The sequence below is a fragment of the Ctenopharyngodon idella genome, chromosome 12 (genome assembly GCF_019924925.1).
Source record: "Ctenopharyngodon idella isolate HZGC_01 chromosome 12, HZGC01, whole genome shotgun sequence".
NCBI classification, from domain to species: domain Eukaryota; kingdom Metazoa; phylum Chordata; class Actinopteri; order Cypriniformes; family Xenocyprididae; genus Ctenopharyngodon; species Ctenopharyngodon idella.
The window spans coordinates 882180-908183 of record NC_067231.1 but is presented as its reverse complement, the minus strand read 5'-3'; the positions used below and the strand labels follow the sequence as shown (position 1 = coordinate 908183).

General features: G+C 36.6%; 1 protein-coding gene across 1 annotated transcript in view; it reads right to left on the bottom strand.

Moving 5' to 3' along the window:
• The window catches only part of wu:fj29h11 (uncharacterized), a 43737-nt gene extending 20100 nt beyond the window's left edge, over positions 1-23637 (bottom strand). The window contains exons 1-22 of the mRNA XM_051914985.1: positions 23592-23637; positions 22535-22631; positions 21139-21305; positions 20931-21059; positions 20256-20431; positions 19129-19298; positions 16786-17010; positions 16494-16600; positions 13842-14042; positions 13105-13225; positions 10886-11075; positions 10660-10807; positions 10411-10585; positions 8065-8242; positions 7786-7912; positions 7552-7674; positions 5207-5348; positions 5008-5120; positions 4660-4813; positions 4238-4486; positions 3897-4088; positions 1605-1783 (exon numbers count right to left, since the gene is read on the bottom strand). Coding sequence (XP_051770945.1) covers positions 1605-1783; positions 3897-4088; positions 4238-4486; positions 4660-4813; positions 5008-5120; positions 5207-5348; positions 7552-7674; positions 7786-7912; positions 8065-8242; positions 10411-10585; positions 10660-10807; positions 10886-11075; positions 13105-13225; positions 13842-14042; positions 16494-16600; positions 16786-17010; positions 19129-19298; positions 20256-20272 — 2811 coding nt within the window. The 5' untranslated portion in view covers positions 20273-20431; positions 20931-21059; positions 21139-21305; positions 22535-22631; positions 23592-23637. The remainder of the gene's footprint in view (positions 1-1604; positions 1784-3896; positions 4089-4237; positions 4487-4659; positions 4814-5007; positions 5121-5206; positions 5349-7551; positions 7675-7785; positions 7913-8064; positions 8243-10410; positions 10586-10659; positions 10808-10885; positions 11076-13104; positions 13226-13841; positions 14043-16493; positions 16601-16785; positions 17011-19128; positions 19299-20255; positions 20432-20930; positions 21060-21138; positions 21306-22534; positions 22632-23591) is intronic.
• Positions 23638-26004: the final 2367 nt, after the last annotated feature.

The window sequence follows — 26004 nt, the reverse complement described above, 5'->3', positions numbered from 1 at the left end:
AAAGGACACATACTAAGCAAGCTGTGCCATAAGAAAAGTTCATCATCAACACTGATGCATGATATATCAGTACCATATTAGTATTGGCCAATTTTAAAGTGTTTTTTAATTGTTGTTAATTATCAGTATTTATCTATCATCTAATGCTCACTTTTGATAATATTTAAAAACTCTAACCGAACACCGAACACTCTGGTGCTGCTCATTTAGGGGTCACACTCACACTCTTCCTAGTCAAAAATGGCGAACACCTTAAAAGGAACTTTTTTTTTTTCCCAGTAAAATCATTGTAATATATTTTTGTTCAATAATATTTTTAAATGTTTTGTATTTTGAGGGAATTTTATGGTACTAAGTAATATTTATGCAATAATTATGATCCATTTGTTACCACAATTTTGTAATACAATATAATTATAATTTATAAATAAAAATATTTAATAATTATTATGCATACCTTTTTTTAAAAACAATTTTTCAATTAACCCCGCCATCAAAAGTGACTGAAGAGCACCAGAGGGTTAAATGTAATTTTTAGAAAATCTCAAAAAGAAGATCCATACATTTCATACTTTACATAGCAATGTTTTGATGCCTAATGTCATTCATTTTAATTTGAGTTTTTTTGTTTTATTTTTAATGTATTTAAATTTATGCATATAAATTAATACATTTTAATTTTACATTTTATAAAGTATCATACCAGGAAAATAATTATTGGCTTATTATTAGTCCAGAATTTTAATATCATGCATCCCTAATGTGAACCACTGGGAGTTTAAGCTAATGATGTGGCATTACTGACGGTCTTCCGTGTGGATCAGATCTACTATTAGCGATGCACCGAAATTTTGGCAACCAAAAATCAATTTTCAGTTTAGACGAAACAGTTTTGGAGGGCCGAAATCATTTTAAACCGATCATCTCTTTCTCATTACTACTAGTTATAGCACCAAATAAACATGAATGAACATCAGAAGGAATGTTGAAAAAAGATACCCCCAATATCAGTGTTTCAACCGCAGAAAGACGTCAATAAAACATTTTGAGAACAATAATGTTACATTTAATGACCATAAACTCGATAGTTAGCTAGAAAAATAACTCTAGATAGGAGCATTTTGATATTACATAATTATTTATCCTGTTCTTTAATATTTAATGTTTGAATAAATCCATCATGAAAACAAGTGTTTATGACCGTCAGCTACCGTTTAAACATTTACATTTCAAAAACAAATTGGTGTTAACACATAATTATATCATTTAAGTATAATAAAAAACTGCCTTGTGTGCAATTTAAAAGCTTATATGCAATGGCTATACGGTATATATACAGTTTTCCGCTTTAATTTTAACTTTAATTTTGGTTTTGGTAAAAAAATTCATTTCAGTGCATCACTTATCTACTATGAAGTCCAAAAGACACGAAGCAAATGGTTTGATTATTAGTTTTGGGTGGGATTTGGGCTGGAAAGAGAGGAAAGGTTATAGGTTCAAATCCCGCTGGAACAAAAGCTTGCTCCAGTGGAATTGTTGATGTATCAAGTGCACTTTGGATAAAAGCATGTCTTTCTCGGATAATGAAACACAGGCTCTCTGACCTCCCAGGCTTTGCTCCTCAGCACCGGGTAGATGTGCTGCTGCAGAACCTGCTGCGGCTCCAGTTCATGGACGTTGAGTCTTCGGAGCAGCTCGCGCACCTGCGAGTTTCCCAGTTCATCCAGACACACCAGCAGCTGCGGCTCCACAATGTTCAGGTCCTGATACAGAGCCTTCAGATCTAGAGGGACAGGAAGCATGAGAGTGGCTGAATGACCCACTTCCTGTGGCACCCGCTGAGAGCCTTTGGGCCCAAATACTGATGTTTAATTCATCCCTTCCCTGCTTTTACTCAACTCTACCTGACACACAGCGTTAACGTGGCTCTTTTCCATTCAGCTGGAATTCATATTTTCACCAGCTCTGTGTGTGGACGAATCTCTTATGACTAATCTGACAAGAAAAAAGGGTCATTTATCAATGTTCAAAGAGAACCGCGTCAGGGAGTTATGAAGGCTTGCTCCAAAACTCAGATTAGAGGACAAATTCATCTGTAACTTGGGTTTCGTTCACAAAAATGCCTCTTTTTTTGAGTGCAATGACGCAGGTAGTGCGTCTTTCTCTCCTGTGACTCACTTTATTGATTCAGGGAATAAGCAGGAGATGATGAAGATCATTCATTTTGCAGACAGGTCTAGAGAAGTCTGTCTGCATACAAGAACGGCTGAACAGCAGGCATGAAAAACAACTCCTGATGGACTACAAGACTTGAAAGTTAAAGTTTATGTACCAAGGAATTATTCTAGATGAATCTGTTCAAAAACCTCAATGGTTCTCGCCCATTTGATTTTCCATGTTTCCATATTTGATGAGTTCTATGTTATGCGCATTAATCAATGTTTATATATGGATAAAAGCCTAAATTAAATCTGTTCATCATAATTGCGTCACTTGTATTAAACTGCTTTTTCATGTCCGACACGGATACCGATATCTGCTGATACCGAAACCAGTACTGTTGTTTTCTTGATGAGTTTAGAATATCTATACCTTAGTAAATTGCTGAGTACACACTGCCTCACAATTAAAGAGAAAAAAATGGAAAAAAATACAAAATATTTTATACAATAAATTTATAAATAATTTTAAATTAAAAATACATTTGATATTTAAAATATATAATCAGATCTGACATGCATCCAAAGTTCTCAAAACTTTTTTACATTCATTTAAGACTTTTTAACCCGTTTAGGACTGTGCTTTACGAGGATACTCACCGATAATGGACATTTCGACATAATTTTGAGGGGGTTTTTTTTGTCTGTTTAAGCGCAAAAAACATCTCAAATCGCTATTGGAATGAACAACAGCTTGATCATACAATATAACACCAAAGGATGCCAGAAAAAAAATGATGCTTTGTAAATTACGTCAAATATTACAGAAAATAACTAATTAAAAAATTAACGTGTTAATTTTGACAGCCCTAATAAATAAATAAATAAATATAAGAATGAATCAGCTGAACGAATCGAATGAATGAATGACTCAATGTCTTACTCATTTAGACATTTACTGCCACCTACTGGCAGTTTGTTTCTTATTTAGAGTATCATTTCATTAAAAAAAAAAAATTTCCATATTAATAAAAAACCCATTAAAAGTATAGTTCACCCAAAAATTCTGTCATTATTTATCATCATGCTTTTATTTAACACAATAATGACTTTAAATTATTGTTTAGGGGTAATTTCTATTCTAAATATTTCTAAATATTGTTTAGATTAATTAATCGCCACATCGTGTAATTAATTCGATTAAAAATTTTAAATCGCTTGACAGCCCTAATATATTGAATTATAGTGTATTTCAAATAAAAATATTTTGCTATATTACTATTCAAAAGTTTGTCTCACCAAGACTTCATTTATGTATTAAAAAAATACAGAAAAAAAGTAAAAATTGTGAAATATTATTCCAATGTAAATCAGCTGTTTTCTATGTGAATATATAGTAAAGTGTAATTTATTCCTGTGATCAAAGCTGAATTTTCAGCATCATTACTCCAGTCTTCAGTGTCACATGATCCTTCAGAAATCATTCTAATATGATGATTTGCTGCTCAAGAAACATTTTTTTAGGAATCTTTGAGGAAAAACAGCAGCATTTATTTGAAATACAATCTTTAGTAACATTATAAATGTCTTTAATGTCACTTTTGATCAATTTAATGAATCCTTGATGAATAAAAGTATTAATTTCTTAAAAAAATATAAAAAATTACTGAACCCAATCATTTGAACGATAATATGAGGTAAACCAAGATGACGAAATGATGTATTTAAAATTTTTACCTGTGTTAGCTTGTGTCACATCACTGAGAGGGAAGAAAACTCCCTCTGAAATAAGAGAAACCACACTGCCGTTGGCCAGAGGGATCATGGGAACCTCTTTGAGGGTCTGAAGCAGGGCGTCCACTTCATACTCCGACTCCAGCGCACGGAAGTTACACACCAGCAGCCTGGCCAGCTTCTTCAGCTCATGCTCTGAACAGAAAAGTGAGATCAAAAACCTTTTGAGCATTATGAATCCCTGAAATCTGGGATCAGAATTTACAACTTCATGGCACAAAAAGCTGCATGTTTCTGCCCACAATCAAAGCAGAAGATGTTTATTGTGAGTCGACTCTTCACACCTGACTTGAGTGAGCCGTGTTGCACGAGCTCTCTGGCCATGGAGCAGGTGACGGTGATGATTTCCGCGGCTCTGAGGCGATGCACGCCCAGCGCAGTGAGCAGGGAGCTGGAGAGGCGCGACTGCAGCGCTGGATGCAGGTACGACAGACTCAGGCTTCGACACAGATCCTCTCCTCCAATCACGTCCTGGATCAGACGGTCCTGACACACGGCAAGCTGGGAAGGCTGCTTAAACTCCACTCTGCCCTCTAAATAAAGAGTCATGTCAGCAACTTTAACGTTCATAAACATCAGCATGAGCACTTTCCATAGTCGAAAATTAATGAGGGATAAATATATTGCATATACAGTAGTGACCAGCCTAGGAAAATGTACATTATGACCCTTAATGGAAAAGTTAATTTCTGACCCTGGTCCTTACCATCGTCCTCTTTCGCGGGGAGGCACGGTTTTCCCTTCAGCAGCTGAATGATCTGATTGGCCACGGGGTTGAAGAAGTCCAGGATCTCACTTGGTTGAGGGATAAACTGCAGGAAGTAACAGAGGCCTCCGAGCCCACTGAACTCTGGGTGTTGCTGTGGGATTTACATCGCATGCACTCATTAGGACTACAAATGTTCCTTCAGGTGACCAAAGAAGCATAAAGAAAGCCGATAGCAGTTTTTATTTTCTTGCAACACGCTAAAAGCAGCTTTATGAGCCTTGACCTCCATCTGGAGCTGGAGTTAAAATGCAAATAAATGGAGGAATAAATGCACTCCTCTCTTACACTAAAGACATCCATGGCGTGAACAAACAGCTGCGGGATCTCGGAGCGGAGCCACTGGTTCCAGGAACTGTCCCGGTCCACGTCCTCTCTGGAGGAAGGGATGTCAAAATCACCTACAATACAGAACACGATGTGACAGTGTTATATTAGTATCCTTCATACTGTATTTTTAAAGAGCACCTATATACATGTGTTAAACCTTGGATGATGAAACGGAAACCAAAGCTGCGCAGTGGAAGAAAGGCAAAGACGGGCTGTTTCTGAGGCTTCACTTCACAGGAAGACACATCACTGAGTTGAAACGCCAGGGCCAATTCTGTCGACTCCACGTCTTCTTTAATCTGCAAAGGAAAACAGAGACACGCTGAAGACGTTTAATGGACTGTGTGTCAATGTGTCAGACATCATCATTTTAAAAAAACATGCTGCAGTACTGAAGAAAAGCTGTTGTTATATAATTATATATAGTATAGCGATTCACGCTATATTATGCTTACTCAAAATAGTATAGATTTAAAAAAAATAAATAAATAAATAAATAAACAAAAAGTCAAAATCTAAAACCAAACATTTAAAATCATTTTCAGAGGAGCATCTTTACATTTAAGCATCAAAGCATTATAATGTACATTGAAAAGCTGATTCATTTTGAGATTTTCTAGATTACATTTAACAGTGTTATTAAATTACAATTTTTTTTTCTAAAGATTGAGCATAACCTACGTGTATAAATCAGTAAAATTATTATTTTTTATTTATAAATGGGTCATTGACGAATAAGGTTTATAAAAGTGTCAAAAAATATAATGGAGATACAATTAATTTTGAAGTTTTATTAAGTGTTAACAATGAGATTATGTGGTTTTTATAATCAATTAACACTGATTTTGTCATTTTTTACAAGATGGACAAAATTTGTCACCAAAAAAGTCATTCGGTTTAACCAAAATTTCGGTTTTACCGAATGACGATATTTTCTAACAATGCTAACAGGCTGATATCTAGCTAGCTAGCAAAAGGACAATCAATAATTTTATATTTAGTAAAAGTTTTTAAAATATTTCAACATTTTCCATGTTTTATAGCGGTTGTACCGAATGACCTGATGTTTCGGGACATGCGTATGAGCAAGTGAAAACATGAATTTTTCAAATAGTTAAAAGAGAGTTTGTTACTTTGCTTCACGACCACGTGGTCCTTTGCAGGTGTCTGAATGATGTCACATCCTGTCACATGACTTGATGCAAAATGGTCCCTTTATATTGGTTACTCCGAATGACATCAATGAAATTCATTTTTCCGGACATTCTTTCTCATAACAAAGCAAAGACTTCTACACATAATTTAATACCATTTTGCATTATGTTGATATATGATGTTATAAAATCATGCCAGAATAAAAAATATATAGATTTATTACATTTTAAGATATTTTAAATCACAAATGAAATGGTTGAACGGTTAAACCGAATCACCTTTAGACTTCAAAATCTTTAAAATGTAGCAAAATATAATTAAAACCTTTTGGATTCAATAAAAGAGATCTAGTTGTACTACCTTACATACTTTGGATGTCATACCTTTGTTTTTATTATTATTATTATTATTATTAAGGCCTTTGGACAAAAAATGACCTGTCACGTCATTGACCGAAATGCAAAAAATAAATAAATAAATAAAAAATTAACAGTTTGGGGTCGGTACGATTTTTAAATGTTTTGAAAAGTCTGCTGATTTAGGCTGTATTTATTAGATCAAAAATACAGTAAAAACAGTGAAATATTATTACAATGTAAATCAGCTGTTTTCTATGTGAATATATAGTAAAGTGTAATTTATTCCTGTGATCAAAGCTGAATTTTCAGCATCATTACTCCAGTCTTCAGTGTCACATGATCCTTCAGAAATCATTCTAATATGATGATTTGCTGCTCAATTTTGAAAACAGTTCATATTTTAGTGGAAACTGTGATACACTTCATTTCTCAGGATTCTTTGATGAATAGAAAGTTCAAACGAAATAGCATTTATTTGAAATAGAATCTTTTGTAATGTTATAAATGTCTTGAATAAAAGTATTGATTTCTTTAAAACAAACACCAGCCAACTTGAGAGTATTCGAAATGTTGCAGTTTGTTGGCTAGTGTGCACTAGCCTCTAAAATACAAAAATATGTGTCTCCAGTATTAAAACTACAAGTAAAAGAAAATTCACAAAGGAGACGGACAGAAAGCGCTGTGAATTCTCTCTGCCGCTCCTGAGAACAAAAGGTACAAACGGTCTCAAGAAACACATTCACTGCACTTTGCTAATAAGCTTCCTTGCATGAAGTTTGAATGAGACATTTCGCTCCCCAGAGGAATAAAGCAGTGGAACGCTTGCGTAAGGTCCCGGTCCGCAAACACAGCACATTAATGGCCAATTAAAAGAAGGTAAAACTGGGACAAGGACACAGGTAAACAATACAGAAGCAAGTCTCATATTGTTCCCAGAGTTTTTGTGCACATTTTTTACATATATGAACACATAATGTGCGAGACTTGCCTTTTTCGGGTAAAGCATTCTCTTGACCACCAGCCAACGCTCTTCACCACCATTAGTATGTGCCACTTCCAAGATGTTATGGCTCAAATCTCGGCGTGTCATCGACACTAGACGCTTCTCGGTCTTGAGATAAAACAAAACTAATGTTAGATGCAATTAAACCTGTAAAGCCTGACATATGAAATAACAAAAAAGCATGTATATGTGATGCATTAGATTGCTGCAGGTCTTCACCTCATTGAAGATGGTGATGGAGCGGAGGCGATGGAGGAAGAGAAGGAGAGAGGGATGCACATCATGGAAGAGGTTTTTAGTCTGGTAGTTCTCTGACCGCAGGGGAAGGTGGATCCTTGTAGTCCATCTATAATAAAAAGACACCGAAGAGCTGTTTCATAATAACAAAATGGCCACTACAACACTTGAACTCCATCTTTACAGGTGTTTTAAGCATTATGAAATTATTCGATCATTATGAACACATTTTCTGGCAACTCTCTTGTGATTATGTTTAACCTTTGTTCTGCGATCTCCTTGGCAGCAGGGCTCAATGCCCTCTCCCGCTCGACCCAGTGAGGCAGGATGTATCCCATGGGGCCGCTGGTCTTGTCGAATCGGATGTGGAAGCCATTGGAGTGGATCTCAGGACAGTCTGTGACTTTAAAAACCGATTTAAAGCCAATGCCCTTTTGTCCTGTATGACAAAATAGTGGAAAAGTTATGGGAACATATAGGGAGTTTATTAAGATCCAGATGAGAGCTGTGATTTCCAAAGGAGGGACTCTTATTTTGGTAAGTCATGCATCATTCACTATCCTAGTCTGTTATTGTGCTGGTAAAGAGTCATTCTTAGATTAAAATTCATGTTATTCTGAGTCAAACATGCATAACTTACTACATTTTCTTTTAAAGCTGTGTGCAACTGAAAACATTTAAAACCCTGTGGTAATACAGTGGATGACTTACAGGTGAGGGTTTTTTACTGTTGTCTGAGACACATCAGAAGAGATTAATGTTTACAGTACAAATTAGGGCTGCACGGGATGGATGGAAGGAAGGATGGGTGGATGGACGAACAGACAGACAAAACAATAGATGGACGGACGGACGGATGGACAGACAGACAAAATGACAGAGACAATGATGGATGGATGGATGGACAGATGGATGGATGGATGGATGGATGGATGGATGGATAAACAGGCAAAGTGATGGATGGATGGATGGATGAACGGACGGACAGACAAAACGACTGACAGACATACGATGGATGGATGGACAAAACAACAGACACAATGAATTGATGGATGGACAGACAAAACAACAGATGGATGGAAGGACGGACAAAACAACAGAGACAATGGATGGACGGATGGATGGATGGATGGATGAACAGACAAAGTGATGGATGGATGGATAATGGATGGATAGACAGACGGACAGATAAAACAACTGACAGACAGATGATGGATGGATGGATGGATGTATGGACGGACGGATGGACAAAGGGACAGACAATGGATGGATGGATTGATGGACAAACGGACAAACAAAACAGATGGATGGACAGACAAAATGACAGAGACAATGGATGGAAGTATAGATGGATGGATGGATGGATGAACAGACAAAGCAATGGATGGATGGATGAACAAAACAATGGCTGGATAGATGGACAGAAAAAAATTATAGACAGAGACGATGGATGAAGGTATGGATGGATGGACAAAACAACAGAGACGATGGATGGAAGGATGGACAGACAAAACAATAGATGGAACGAAGGACGGACAGACAAAACATCAAAGACAATGGATGGATGGATGAATGAATGGATAGATGGATGGATGGATGAACAGGCAAAGTGATGGATGGATGGATGGACGGACGGACGGACGGACAAAACAACAGACAGATAGAAGATGGATGGATGGATGGACAAAGGGAAAGACAAAACAATAGATGGATGGATGGATGGATGGATGGATGGACGAACGGACAGACAAAATAGATGGACGGACGGATGGATGGACAGACAGACACAACGACAGAGACAATGGATGGATGGATGGATGGATTGATCGATGAACAGACAAAGTGATGGATGGATGGATGGATGGATAGACGGACGGACGGACAAAACTGACAGACAGATGATGGATGGATTGATGGATAAAGGGACAGACAATGGATGGACGAACGGACAGACAAAACAATGGATGGACAGATGGGCAGACAAAATGACAGACAATGGATGGAAGTATAGATGGATGGATGGATGAACAGACAAAGCGATGGATGGATGGATGGATGGATGGATGGATGGATGAACAAAACAATGGCTGGATAGATGGACAGAAAAACGACTGACAGACAGAGACAATGGATGGAGGTATAGATGGATGGATGGACAGAAAAAATTATAGACAGACAGACGATGGATGGACAAAACAACAGAGACAATGGATGGATGGCTGAATGAATGGATAGATGGATGGATGAACAGACGGACAGACAAAACGACTGACAGACATACAATGGATGGATGGACGGATGGACAGACAAAACAACAGACAGATAGAAGATGGATGGACGGATGAATGGATGGATGGATGGACAAAGGGAAAGACAAAACAATAGATGGATGGACGGATAGAAAACAACAGACGATGGATGGATGGATGGATGGATGGATGGACAGACAAAACGACAGACAGACAGACAGACAGACAGACAGACAGACAGATAGACAGATAGATAGATAGACACATTTTTAATCACTTCAGGATGTCAAACTAGCTACCATAAACACATTTTGTTCAGCCACACATGAACAAGAAAACAGCAGAGCATCTGAAGTACCGATGTAGCCATAAGTGTGTTTCCCTTTGGTGCTCCTGCCGACGTCACAGACGGCCCGGATGTTCTTCTCCTCAAACCCACACTCGTTGTTCAAGATGGTGATGCAGTCTCTCTCCACCACAAAGGTCAGCGCCGGCTGCTCTCCTCCGTCAGGATAACTGTTATCATCGGCGTTCTGCACACAAACACAACGAGTTCAACAACCGCTCAGACGCCGCGAGCATCAGATCTAGAAGAAGCGGGTCACACCTGAATGAGCTCCAGGACGAAGTGTGTGTCTTTGCTGTAGAGCTCAGTGGAGAGACGCTCCAGACTCCGGCCCAGTCTCTCCTGCTGCTTCTTCATCAAGTTCTGACCCTCCTCGTTCAGCTCCACGCCAATGCCGAATTCAGTTTTCCTGCAACAGGGTTAGCATTAGCATCAAGACTGAGATCACACCAGAGCTTCTGCAGTGGAAACCAAGAGCAGAATGAACCTGATGTCCTCAATGATGGCTCTGTGCTGATCCAGCTCGTCCTCCTCTTCCTCCTCTGGTTTATCAGCAGTAGTGGAGTCTTCTCTGTCCTCCTCCTCCTCCTCCTCCTCACTGCTGTCCGTCTCTTCATTGTGCTCAGACACCAGCTCGTACATCTGCTCCTCTTCATCATCATCATCATCTTCACTGTCTGACATTTCAGAAATAAAAGAGTGCTTTAAAAGGGGCCATACAATTTTGTACACAATTTTATCACTTTTTTATTGTTCTTTTATTTCATTTTAAACTGTATTTTTCTACATTTTTATTATTTTATCTCATTTTTAAGCCATATATCTCCACACATTTATCACTTTATTTTTATTGCTCTTTTATTTGATTTCAAGCCATATTTTTCTACATGTATTTATAACTTTTTATTGTTATTTTCTTTAATTCTAAACTATATTTCTACACATTTTTATCACTTTTTATTGTTCATTTCAAGCCATTTTTTTTTTTACACATTTTAATCACTTTTTAATTGTACACTGCCCTCCAAAAGTTTGGAAACGCTCTAGAAAAGTGGGGTTTTGGACAATATTGGCATGAATCCTTTTTAATTTGTGATAATTTTGCACCATCTACTGACAAAGCAAACTACGAAAACATATTTTATTACATAAACAGTTTATACATAGAAAAAAACTTAAATTTTCGATTCATCAAAATATCCACCATTAGCAGCTATCTGACCTAAACTGGGTTCTAATTGGTTCATTGTATTCTAAACTTAATTGGCAATCAATTAAGGTGTGCTGACCCAAATATCTTTTACAAACCTGGGCCAAGTTTAAACCAGTAACCAGGCATCACAGCTGGCAAAGGGGCAAGTCTGACTTATATTGACACTATTATGTAATCAAAATGAAAATTATTATTGCTGGTCTTCAATGATAATGTCAAGTTACTTTAATGTATTTGCACCAAAAAATGATAAGGATTTATGCTGATATCGTCCAAAACCACACTTTGCCAGGGGTGTTTCCAAACTTTTGGAGGGCAGTGTAATTTTATTTGATTTCAAGCCATATGTCTAGAAATTTTTATTACTTCACTTTTTATGGTTATTTTATTTCATTTCAAGCCATATTTTTCTACAAATTTTTTATCACTTTTATTGTTCTTTTATTTAAGTCTTAAACTACATTTTTTCTACACATTTTTATCACTTTTAATTATTTTATTTAATTCTAAACTATATTTCTACACATTTATCATCTCTTTTTATTGTTCATTTATTTCATTTTAAGCCATTTTTTACACATTTTAATCACTTTTTAATTATTTTATTTCATTTCAAGCCATATTTTTCTACACATTTTATCACTTTTTATTGTTCTTTTATTTAATTCTTAAACTACATTTTTCTACACATTTTAAACACTTTTATAGTTCTTTTATTTAATTCCAAACCAAATTTTTCAATACATTTACTTTGTTATTCTTTTATTCCATTTCAAGCCATATTTTTCTACATATTTTTATCACTTTTAATTGTTTTTTTTAATTCTAAACTATATTTCTACACATTTATCATCATTTTTTATTGTTCATTTATTTCATTTTAAGCAATTTTTTACACATTTTAAATCACTTTTTAATTATTTTATTTCATTTCAAGCCATATTTTTCTACACATTTTATCACTTTTTATTGTTCTTTTATTTAATTCTTAAACTACATTTTTCTACAAATTTTTATTACTTTTTATTGTTCTTTTATTTCATTGTAAACCATATTTTTCTACACATTTTTACTGTTCTTTTATTTAATTCTAAACTATATTTTTCTACACATTTTTATCAGTTTTTAATTGTTATTTTATTTCATTTTAAGTCATTTTTATACCTTTTTATTACTTATTTTTTATGGCTCTTTTCTTTCATTTCGAGTTTCCGGTCTGACGCGTTCTCATGCGTATGAACAGAAGTCAAAGGAAGGAAATGTGTAGTGTGACCGCCCCCTTAAATGACAGAAGTTCTGAGTTCTTGATTACATTTTTGTAACTGCACAGACGTGAAATAGCTGCAGGTTTATCTGAAATGTTTCTGAAATATTACAAACATTATAATTAACTGAACATCAAAGTGTAATAATAGATGCCTGAGATCTGCAGCATACACAGGTAATCATGCAGAAAGATGACAGATGAGAGATGTTGAATGTGGATCGCTTACCCTGCTGACGGGCTCCTCTGGGGCTGCCGGAGGAAGTGCTGAGCGCCGTTTCCTCCTCATTGTCCATCTCATTCAGACTCAACACTGAAGACATGTCGCTCATGGAGTCGTCCACCACAAACTGCAGAGATTGTGAGGTGTTTGATGAATAACATTTTCTCATTCAGTTACTTCACATGATTCAGTGTTTCCTGCTACACTATTCAGGAGCAAAAACACACTTATATAGTTGTATTGTACTGCTTTTTCATTGTCTGCAGGTTATCATTTAGGCTGCATGGTATACAACGGTACTTCCACCTAAGTCAAGCATGACCTTTCCAACGTAATTACGTAATGTGTGGAGCATCACAGAGCAGTGCAAGACGAGTATTTGTGTTCAAAAAGTAAATAATGTTTTTTTTTTTAGAAAATGGCCGATGGTTTCTCTAGATAAGACTCTTATTCCTCGTCTGGGATCGTGTAGAGCTCTTTGAAGCTGCACTGAAACTGACATTTGGACCTTCAACCCGTTGAACCCCAGTGAAGTCCACTATATGGAGAAAAATTCTGGAATGTTTTCCTCAAAAACCTTCATTTCTTTTCCACTGAAGAAAGACAAACCTCTTGGATGACATGGGGGTGAGTAAATTATCAGGAAATTTTAATTCTGAAGTGAACTAATCCTTTAAGCCATATTTCGGTGCCTACAGAATCCATTTGGAAACGAGATAAAGAAACTAGAAGTGAATTCAGACCTTCTTGACTGGTGAGGGCGCTTCAGGACGAACTGGAGAAACTAGTTTGCTGTTGAAGTCTCCTCTCCACTCGGTTATACCCAGCAGGAGGCCCATCTGATGCAGTTTGTTCAGGTAACGTGTGTTTGAACGGGCAGCGTCCAGCAGAAGTGTTTTAGATTTGGCCTGACCGAGCACTTTAGAGAGCGGCTCCAAAAACACCTGCACAGATAATCACAAACACCAAAGCATAAAAACACATGCAAAAGCACAATAAAGAAACAGATCATGGAAACACTTTACAGTAAGATTCCATTAGTTAACATTATCTAATGCACTGTGAACATGAACATAAACAAGTTAATGCATTAACTAATGTTAACGAATAAAATCTTATTGTAAATGCTGCCATGAACATTTACAAAGGGAGAGTGAATGATGAACATGTTTATTTTTGGGTGAACTATTGCTTTAAGACCAATCTTTGAAACCTTTAAAAAATAGGCCTGACAAAGTCTTAATAATAATCAGAATAAACAATTCCTCCACCAAGAAATGTAGTGAATTTGCAACTGGCAAAGCAACATAAAGAAATCAGACTCAAAAACTGGCGAATGTCAGCCTGAGGTTAATCATGAAGCAAATATCCAGCAGGGAGACTGAGGTCTTCGAGTACATGGTTGTGTCATCATGGGAATGAAGCAGCAGCACCAGAGGCGTTCGAGACTAATGATGTGACAGGAGACTGAACCTCTAACCCCCGAAGAATGACACTCGGCAATAGTTGTCATGACAACAACCTAGATACAGGACTTCTTCCCGCCTCGAGAGCCTCTGGTACCCACCCACCTGCTGCCAAGACGTCTCGTCTCAGCAGCAAAACTTTCCTGTACCCTCAGAATAATGATGGGAAAATGACCCTCGCCTATTAATATTTGACTGAAACTACTGATCTCACCCCTACACTGCAAAACATGATTTTCTTACCCAATATAATTATTATTTTACAGCACAAATATCTAAACATTCTTAAATCAAGACACATTTACTGGAGAATCAAAATTACTTATGATATTAAGTCTTGTTTTCTGAAAAGAAATATCAAAATAAACTGAGTTTAAAAATATCAGTAACACTTTACTTAAAGCCTTAAATTAAATTAAATAAAATGATAAAATAAATAAAATTAATGCATTATATAAGTATTTTTAATGCTTTAATTGTGCCTTGTAATGCAGCTTATAATGCATTGTATGATCTCATGAATAACTGTAACCAGTTATAATACATTATAATCCTAATCTATTAATTGAACACACCTTTAGAAAGTATAATGCATTAAAACACATGACAAACAACCAGTTTCAGATGTAACAAGGAATCTTCAAATGTTATAAAGCATTTTAACTTTGATTAATGAGATAAATGAGAAGATATAATGCATTATAACTAGAGATGCACCGATATATCGGCCAATAATCGGTATCGGTTATCGGCTGATGGTTTAAAAATAGCCATCAGTCAGGGCTGATATATCCTGTCAATCAAAAGAGGGCAGTAAAATGCACTGAATTTGTGCTTTGTGTAAAGAAAATACTAAGAAACCAGTTTGATGTTCAATATTAATAGTAATTATATGAATTAATAACATTCAGAAAGTTAAGAAATATTAATTTAATCTTCAGAATTGAGTTAATGTGTGTTAATATTAATGTGAGTTATGTGTTTGTTTATAACTTATACCAGTTACTCTGAAACAAGTTGATGAAATGGAGAGAATAAAGTTTTTATTTGCATTTCTTTCCAAATATAACAATTAAAAATATAATGATTAATTATTAATTATAATGAAATTATCAATAATTTAAAAGAAGGTATAAAAGGCAGAACCCCCAAACTATTGGTATCGTTATCGGCAGATATCACTCTGAATAATCAACTATCGGTGGAGAAATTAAGTATCGGTGCATCTCTAATTATAACGTATTATAAGGTATCATTATGAATACCTTTATAATGCATTATACATAAAGGCTTTACGTAAAGTGTCACCAAAATGTATCCAATGGGCTAAAAAAAAAATTATTTAAAGGGAAAATTTGTTTATTTTTCTGACCTTGCTGGAAGATAATTGTTATTGTTTTAAGCATAATTACTCAATTTTGACACATTCTTTAGAAAACAATACTTTGTGTCATATCATTTTGCTTCTCAAGTAAATGTATCTTGATTTATGACTATCTAAACATTCTCAAGTCACGATACAATCACTGGAGAATCAAAATTACTTAAAATGTTAAGTCTTTTGTAATATATATATATATATATATATATATATATATATATATAAATTAAGTGAGTTTGAGTTTAACCTTAAAAAAAAGAACAAATATTTGCCAAAAGGGTCAGAAAAATAATCTTAATTTAAAGTAAAAACAAGGTTTATTTTTCTGACCTCATTGGCAAATATTTGTAATTGTTTTAAGCATAAAGTCACTTAATTTTGATAACTTTATAACTTAAATAATTTTAATTCTCAAGTTAATGTATATTAATCGTAATGTATCTGTTTAGATATTTGTACTGAAAAGAAGACAAAAATACTTGTTTTCATTTTTTTGCAGTGCACAGTGAAAGTTGGTTTCTGTCAGAATGTAACTGGAGACTCTGTACCTGCTGCAGCAGTTCCTTGCAAATTCTTGTGGGCATCTGCGTGATGCACTCGAGCACAAACCGAGCCACGGCGCCGTACGAGTATCCATCTTCCCCGAGCCTTATTTCTGTTCCCAACCGAGAATGCAAACATGACATGTGACCAACATTAATTAATTTGGACAGATAATGTGTTTATGCACAAGATAAACAAACCAGTTCGGTACAAAGCGTGATGGACAGTGACTAATTAAGCTAGCCAAGACATGACAAAGTGTGCCGACACTTTCTGAGTGAGAAAAGCAACTCCCACCTTCCTGTGCAACTGCTACATTCAGCGCACTCTCCATGTGATTGGCCAGGAGTGCCGTGGGCGTGTTCGGTATGCCATCAGCCACCACAATGGAGACCAGGTGACCGGCGGTGCCGACTGGATCCAGAGCCTGTGCCGCCTCTGAGAAGTGCTTGTCACCCGTATCGGCGGTGACTCTCAGTAAGACGCCGGGAGAAACCTCGAGAGCCAGCAGCTCCGTCTTACCTGGATAAATGACGTTCGTAGTGAGAACCAAACGCAAGGGTTGAATATTGAAATATATGTGTGCTGCTTGTGTGTTTGGAACCGTTTCTATTGGCGAAATACAGCAAAACCAGACAACACTGACAACACAATTTTAACTTCTTAGTTATTGAACTGCTGTATAAAATCAACATTGCATTTGCAATTGTGCTGATATTCGGGAAAAATACGATATTATGATATTATGATATTATCGAAGATGATACATATTGCAAACCTATGGAAGCTTGTTTCTGCCATGGAATAAACAATAAAAAAGGTAATTGCTACTTTTTATCTCAGAATTCTCTGATTTTTTTTGCAATTGTGAGTTTATATCTTGCAATTCGGACTTAACTTGCAATTGTAAGTTCACATCTCACAATTCTGACTTTTTTCTCAGAATTGTGAGATTAAAAAGTCGCAATTAACTTGTTTATTCTGTGGAGGAAACAAGCTTCCAAAGGTGTGCAACAGTGTTAATTTCGTTAACGAAATCTATGTTGAAAAATCTTCATTTACAACCTTTTTTTTTCATGACTAAGACGAGACGATGACAAGACGACACCAACGTAATTAAACGATAACTGCGACTATATCAACATGCAGTATCGTTGACGAAAAAAGCCAGACTGAAATGTGGTTAAAAAAAATAAAAACTTGACCAAAATTGCTCTTTGTTTTTGTCAAATAAAAGGAGACGACAAAGCATTACAGACGAGCTTTCATGCTTACGGTTGCCAGATTTCAAGAATTTAAATCCCCCAATCAGAGCTTTTCTGCTAAAAGAACACGTTTTCTCCCTGTTTTACATACAGTGCATCCGGAAAGTATTCACAGTGCTTCACTTTTTCCACATTTTGTTATGTTACAGCCTTATTCCAAAATGGATTAAATTCATTATCTTCCTCAAAATTCTACAAACAATACCCTATTAATGACAACATGAAAGAAGTTTGTTTGAAATCTTTGCAAATTTATTAACTTCTCCACAAAGACTTCTCCAATTTTAAATGCGCGAGCGCTTAAATTAGAACAGATTCTGATTGGCTGTTAGTGTTTTATTGTTCAACAGCTGGAAAAAAATAATTCTCGCTTTATAAAAATAATTCCACACTCCTCGCAATAAACAATAATTTACTTTTTGGACCATATAAAGATCAGTTTATTGACTCTCTATATTTGAAAGATATTTGTCCTGTCTCCGATATTTGAAGACATAAGCAACTGTGGGGATGTCCGTGACAGCAGCTTGGCACATTTGGCCATTGTCCACAGACAGCGAAGGCTGGTTTGTATGGAAGCCCGTTTCCGCCACTAAATAAAAAAATAAAAAGAGTAATTGCAACTTTTTATCTCAGAATTCTGACTTTTTTCTCGCAATTGTGAGATAAAAAGTCAGAAGTCTGAGATAAAAAGTCAGAAGTCTGAGATAAAAAGTCGCAATTACTCTTTTTATTTTTTTATTTAGTGGCGGAAACGGGCTTCCATAGGTTTGAGACTTTAAATAGCAAGTAAATATATCCCAGTGCTTTTTGTTGTCATATTGCCATTGACTGAAATTTCGAAATGCTGAACGTCTGTCTATTTAAAAAAAAAAAAAACAATTCTTTGGGAACTGACTGATCTATGTGTTTGTTTAATATCATAAAATAAAAAAATAAAAAATTGTGTTTAAATTGTGCCAAGTCAAATAATCATGTAGTTATAAAACGTTAAAAATCAAGTAGATGGGTTTTCCTCATATTTATTTTATTATTCATATAAAAATAAAACGTTTTTGTGCATATTTAATTGTCCAGCTCCCCTCAATCATCTAGCGTCCCTTTAGCACCTGCGTTCAAAATTCTCTGGCGCCGCCCCTGTATCAATATGTATCGTCTACGATAATATCGTTATTGCTGTTTTAATGATGTTGGATAATGACATTATCAAGTATGAGTTTTTGTCATATTTCTATAGCTAAGCAATATCACACAAATAAGAGTGGAATTTTTCCCGAATATCAGCACAATTGCAAATGTAATATTGATTTTATACAACATCACAGTTTGAATTATTTCTTTCTTTAAGAAACATGCTTCTGGCGAGGCGACCCACCACAGTACTTGTCGATGAAGTCCTTGAGCGGGCCGTGGTTGGGCTGAAACACCAGCTCCCACTGACTCCATTCCTGCAGATCCTGCAGCAGAGGAGCCGACAGCAGACTCGCGCGCGCTTGATCGCAGCTCACCTCGCCCAGCAATCCCACTGTATCTGCCACACACTCCCTGAGATCACACACACTCAATGATGTCTCCAATCAAAAAAGGTTTTTGAGGAATACATTCCAGGATTTTTCTCCATATAGTGGACTTCACTGGGGTTCAACAGGTTGAAGGTCCAAATGTCAGTTTCAGCGCAGCTTCAAAGAGCTCTACATGATCCCAGACGAGGAATAAGAATCTTATCTAGAGAAACCATCTGCCATTTTCTAAAAAATATAACAATTATCTACTTTTTAACCACAAATGCTCGTCTTGCACTGCTCTGTGATGCTCCACGCATTACGTAATCACGTTGGAAAGGTCACGCGTGACGTAGGTGGAAGTACCGCGGTAGGGGGAAAAAACTCTCATTTTCTCCTCCAACTTCAAAATTGTCCGACATTGCTGTTTTACCTTTTTTTGTAAAGGCCGTTTGACTTAGTCTTTGCACGTTCGCTTTGTAAACACTGGATCGGTACTTTCGCCTCCGTCACACGTGACCTTTCCAACGTGATTACATAATGCGTGGAGCATCACAGAGCAGTGCAAGACAAGCATTTGTGGTTAAAAAGTATATACATTTTTATTTTTGTTTAGAAAATGTCCGATGGTTTCTCTAGGTAAGACTCTTATTCCTCGTCTGGGATCATGTAGAGCTCTTTGAAGCTGCACTGAAACTGACATTTGGACCTTCAACCCGTTGAACCCCAGTGAAGTCCACTATATGGAGAAAAATCCTGGAATGTTTTCCTCAAAAACCTTCATTTCTTTCCACTGAAGAAAGAAAGACATGAACATCTTGGATGACATGGAGGTGAGTAATTTATCAGGAAATTTTAATTCTGAAGTGAACTAATCCTTTAATAACTTTTTAAAACCAAGCAAGTTTACTTGAGAAGAAACCTTGATCAAACAACATTAATGTCGTCCATTTACAGATCATGGATTTTAAGAGAAAAGTAGAGATGCAAACAGACTCACCATGAACTGGCGGGCATCAGAGGACACTCGTAGCGCACAACGCTGGTGACGGCGTCTCCGCTAAGCTCTTTTTGACGCTGCGTGCAATTCACAAGAAACCCGAGGGGACCGTGACCCAGCTCTCGGCTGTCCCTTATCCCATAATGATTCCTCAGAGCAGCCTCAATGAACGGCAGCTGAAGCAGAACAAGAGAACAACACAGAAATAAATGTTTAAACCTATTTTGGTGTTCCGGGTCAAAAATGACCGGCCTTTTAAATAGCTTGTAAAACTCTCATGATGTAATATTATCAGTAAACAATGTAGCATCAACTTGTTTTTTGGATCTGATGGATCGTAGGCCTCACTGATCTGAGCCAACTTGGCAGCAATTTTAGAGTCCAAAAAATTACTTTGTAAAATTTATATTTTGTATAAAATACAAGAAATGTTTATTTGCTTTAAAAATAATCCAACCTTTGGTCTGTATTCCAAAGCATTCATGAACTACAACCTTTTAAGTTCAGATCTGCTCAAAAAGGTTAACAGGTTAAGGATAAGCACACTTGTTTGTTCATCTGATTCTGTAAGTAGGAGGCTGTCACGACAAATATTAATCAGAGTTGTGATCTGTCGCACCGTGCAAAGATCTTTTGACACGTAACATGCACAGACAAGCTGGCAACAAAACTCACTCTGCTGGCATCTCCCTCCCCGCACTGTTTGATGAATTCAAACACGTCTTGTCTGCTAGGTCTGAAGCCGTTCGCGCTGGGATCCTGGTTGTCGATGGAGACGGCGCCCCCTGCTGCCTCCTGCAGGACCTGCGGGAAGAGCAAGACGGACATGCCATGAGAAACCTGATAAGTCTTTATAAAAATGAGGTGAAGCGGAAACACGCACCTTTTTGTTTTTGACAATGAAATCAAGATAAGTTCCTTGCTGCAGCTGACTGAAGTCTTTGAAGTTGAAGTGCTCTGCAATCCTCTTTTCCAGCACGCGAAGCTGGGCCAGAGTAGGTGTGCTGTTGAAGTTGGCGACACGTTCCTGAAAATAGCTCTTCACCTCAGCTATGCAAAAAAGGACCAGAGGTGCAAATTTACACAATGGGCAGTAAAGTGTATGGATGAAGTGTAAACAAACATTACTGATTATACACACTTCCATAGCCATCCTAGTAAAAGGAGAACCTTAATAATAAGAGAAGTCAGATTTCTATTCAGATGGCAGATTACATTTTTAGTAATTAAAACATACTAAATTATCATGCTACATTGATAGCCATAGTTAAAACAATATATCTCCAAGGCCGTAACCATGTCTTGAATATTGGGGGAATTTTTTTTTTTTTTATTAAAAGGAATTAAATAATTAAAAGATTAAAAAGGATTTAAGGGAATAATGAAAAAGAAATAAGAAAGGTAAAAGTTCCAGGTCTACTGTAATTATTAAGTAAACAATTTAAACAAATTGCAAATAATATTTTAAAAAATATATATATTTACTCTTATTTGTGTCTAATATGTCAAAAACGCAAAACGTTTCTTGTCTCGTCACATTCAGTTATGAATTACATTAATCATAGGCAGCGGCTATTTACACTAAGTGAAAATAGCGATAGATTCTATTTACACCATGTAAAAGTATCAGTTATTTGCAATAAGCGTAAATAGTAATTAGATGCTATCTATACTTTATATTGGCAGATACTATTTGCACATCAGTATTTTTGTACATTAACAGGATGCAATAATATCATAGAGTGTAAATGATTATATTTATTAAAATTATTAAATGGATGCTGCCTTATTGGGAGAATAAAAACCCTCCCTACACCTAACCCCACCCAATATATACTTTTAATATTATTAAACACTCGTTCGCAGTTTATTTCCACTTTTAGAACATTATTTTCATTTTTATTGAAAATAAATGCGCGCTCTGCAAAAGGCGGATTCAAACCTGCGTTAAAAGCGAGGTCTGCGAGCCTTTCTCGCTACTGCTGCGCCACTGAAGACGTTGAATTCCATGCGTCTTTTTTAAAATTTGAGTGGCCCAAACAGACATTGGTGGGCGGAGCTAGTGTAAATAGCGTTTGCCAACAAGGGACGCTATTCGCACAGTGTAAATAGACACTCCATTAATCAAATCATGTTAATCAAATAATAGCATGTATTCAATTCAAAACGGTGAAATTTCATAAAAATGTTGAGTATTTTGCATCACTGGACATTACTGTTGGTCGCTGAATATTTCAATCATAAAACAGTCGTCAAATATGAAATGTTTAGCTACTTACTCGCCACACACTCTTTCACTGTTAAAACATTGGAATTCGCACTCGTCTTCTGTGAACAGTAAGCCCCGCCTTCTTTGATTTGATTGGCCAGCTCATTCTGACAGTGATAAAGAAGCCTATAAATTTAACTTTTAAAACTTCACCCTAACAACAAACAGAGCGGTGAATAATGGTATACATCAGAGCAGCATCAATAATATCAAATATTGGGGGGACCTCAATGTCTATGGTGGTTATGGCCCTGCTATGGACCCCATACAAAGTTTTATTTTTGCTCAGAACAAAAAAATACCTAAGTTATTTAGTTCATGTCTCTGAAATAGGCAATCCAGACGATTTTTGTTGGCAATTAGCATCACACTGTCATGTTGCCCTTTTAAGGCGCTGATATACTTCAAGTGAAATCAAATGAACGAACTGGTGTGACGTCATTTCAAACAAAATCTTCGTTACTGGAGTTCGGAACAGCTTGCTAAAAGCGAACGTTCCCGAAAAGTTCAGACTGGTAAACACCTTCGAACTACAATTGGTCTGGCGTGATGACATAATAGGTGGGTGTGGCTCTGAGGCTCCGCCTTTTTTGAAGTGTGAATCTTTTAATTACTTCTGTTCAGACGAAACGAACACACTGCAGAGCTGCTTTACAGTAGGAAATGAAATTCTTACTGTAAGTGACACTGACACTTTTTTTATGTGTAGTACTGTAAAGCTGCTGCTTTAAAGCAATCTATTGTATTAATAAACGTGACATGAACTGGAGTCTGAATGGCAGATCTGCTGCAAACATCCACATCACTATGATCAGATGCTTTCTGAACTGATGTTTTATTGTGTTTATTTTGTTATTGAGAAGAAAGCATGCAGTACATATTTACATATTCATCTAAATGGCGTCGGGATTATCGCTAACAGTATAATCGCTGCAAAGGTACGTCTTTTTACACCTAAGCGGAGAGCGAAAAAGAACTTCGCCGTGAGAATTTCAGGGCCTTAAGCTTGGAGGGTGCTAAAACTAAAAGGGAGAATAAGAGAGCTAATAAGGTTTTAAAGCTGACACCTTCAGTGGGGAGCATCTGTGTTGCTCTCTCCTCCGTAGCTTTCTTTGCCTCTGCTTTTTTCGGAGGTTTTTCTTTAGCTACCAGGTCCTGAGGGGCGTCCAAGGAGCCACAGCAGATAGCAAGCTGGAACAAGGCTCTAGCTAGCCTGTCTCGGTTTACACATGACAGGAATGTCTGAATAGTCTGAGGACACACACATAAAAACACACACACAAACACAATCAGATGCTTCCAGAACATGTACAACCGTTGAAAATGAATAAATTAGAATCATTCACTGCAGAAATTGCTTGAATAAGTTCATGGACATGTACAAAAGACCTCATATCAACTTAAAATGAATGAAAAGGGAAAGGTCAGTCAAAACAACTGCATGAGGACCATAAAGACTCAATGGTTATGATATAAGCAGTGGGAGAAACATTTCTGGGTGGGATTAGCAGATGATGAGCGTGACATCACATTAATGAAGAGAGCAACTGATCCCTCTCCTACTCTCATCTACGACCCGTTTACATCCTTAAACAGCTAAAAGGAATTACCACTGCAATTACCAAAAATGTAGCATAAAAGAGAGACTATTTCAAGCAATAGTTCACCCAAAATTCAAATTCTATCATCATCCAGACACTTTTTGAAACTTGAAAGTTTCAATCCCAGTTCATCGTAATTGCAAAACCAAGCAAAAAAATTCTCCCTTTGTGTTATGAAGTATAAGGCTTTGAGACAAAAGGAGAAAGAGTAAATGATGACAGAACTTTCATTTTGGGGTGAACTATCCCTTTAAGAATCTCATTAGGAATAATAATCACAAGTGGGCACCGAACCTAATTTCAGAAAGAGAAATAATTTTACGTTCCAAACAAAACAGCAAGTTTAGTACTTAGGTTAGGTGTCTGTTCTAGTACTCGAGACCAGACTCTAGTTCAAGTCCAAGACCATATTTTCATGGTCTTGGTCTTTTCATGAACACATCTCGACTCGGACTCAGAGTCCGGTCTTTCTGTGGTCCGTGCTGACTCTTGCATAGCTTCATTCACCCCATAATTGACCACACGTACGGAACATTTTTAAGAACTTCCGCAATAATATAAGCCAGCTGGAAAACTTCCGGTGAAATGTCACTTGTTGGTGTGTCTGTATCTTCAATGTCCTGAGATAGCTTTAACAGCATCAATAGTGTAATACTTAGTTTATAATCAGAATATAGTCACTTAAATAGTCATGCCTAGCATTAATTTAGTTATTCAAACGTAAGACGACATAAAAATAAAAAAAAGACGTGTCTCAGTGTGTCTCTCCTCGGCAAAATTCAATTCGACATTCAGTTTTCACACTTTCTTGTGAAAAAAAGCGGCAACACACTGTAAATTAAAGATTTATTGTGCACTTTAGCTAGATTCATTGAATAAAATGTGAGTTTTCAGAAGTGTGAGCTGCACTGACTGACAGCTTCTGTGATTATAAAGGGAGAGCGGTGCTCGCTTTCTATGTAATTCATTTGCAAGAAAAGTTATTGTTTTTCATGAGATTTTGTGAGCACTTCATTGATTTTATAATGTTTAATATTTATTCAAAAGCAAAACTGAGTGAAAAACTATTACAGGAAATAGCTGATATGAGCCAATAAATGATCCTCTGCTGCCATCTGATGGTTATAATGGTAATTAATGTCTTTTATTTTTAAATAAAAGTGTTTTTGTGTCAACGTACAGTGAGTACAGAATGATAGCTAACAGTTCATCTGAAATGCCCAAGCCAAGCTGGCTTATCGAAAACCAGGAAGAAACCGTGCATATGGTCAGTTACACTGTCTAAATCGTTCAGACTCTCTTCAGGTCTCTGTCTTAACTCAAATTCGGTCTGAAGTACTACAACACTGTTAGTCGTTTTGGAAAAACCTTTAGTAAATATGCACAAAAGTAATAGAGGTGATTGCCCTAGCAAGCACTGCTAAACAAGTAACTCAGTAAGATGCCACCCATGAAGAACAGCAACTTAGGCGGTTCCATTACGGTTAGGAGACATCAAACACCCAAACCACAAGAAAAACCAGCTTGTAAACTTTAATAATTAGGGTGAGCTTGTTCTGAATAGGCTAAGAATTCTCACTCCTAAGTTGCTCACCTTCGTCATACTTTTACTGAAGATGCCTTCAGCATTGATGAAGACTTCCAGGACTGCATCTGTGGCGGTCATATTTGCATATTTTTTCCTAAGCTCAGAGTTGCCTATCTGGGAGAAGATCACAGGTCCTTGGGCAGGATCCAGCAGGCTCTTCTTGATCTTAAACATTTTGGCATCCACTTCCTCCATAATCTCCCTCTGAATGGCTTCTTTGGCCGTGTCCATGTGGCAATACTCAGCAGCCGATGCCTTATTCAATGTCTAAGAACACAGCATGAGAAAACA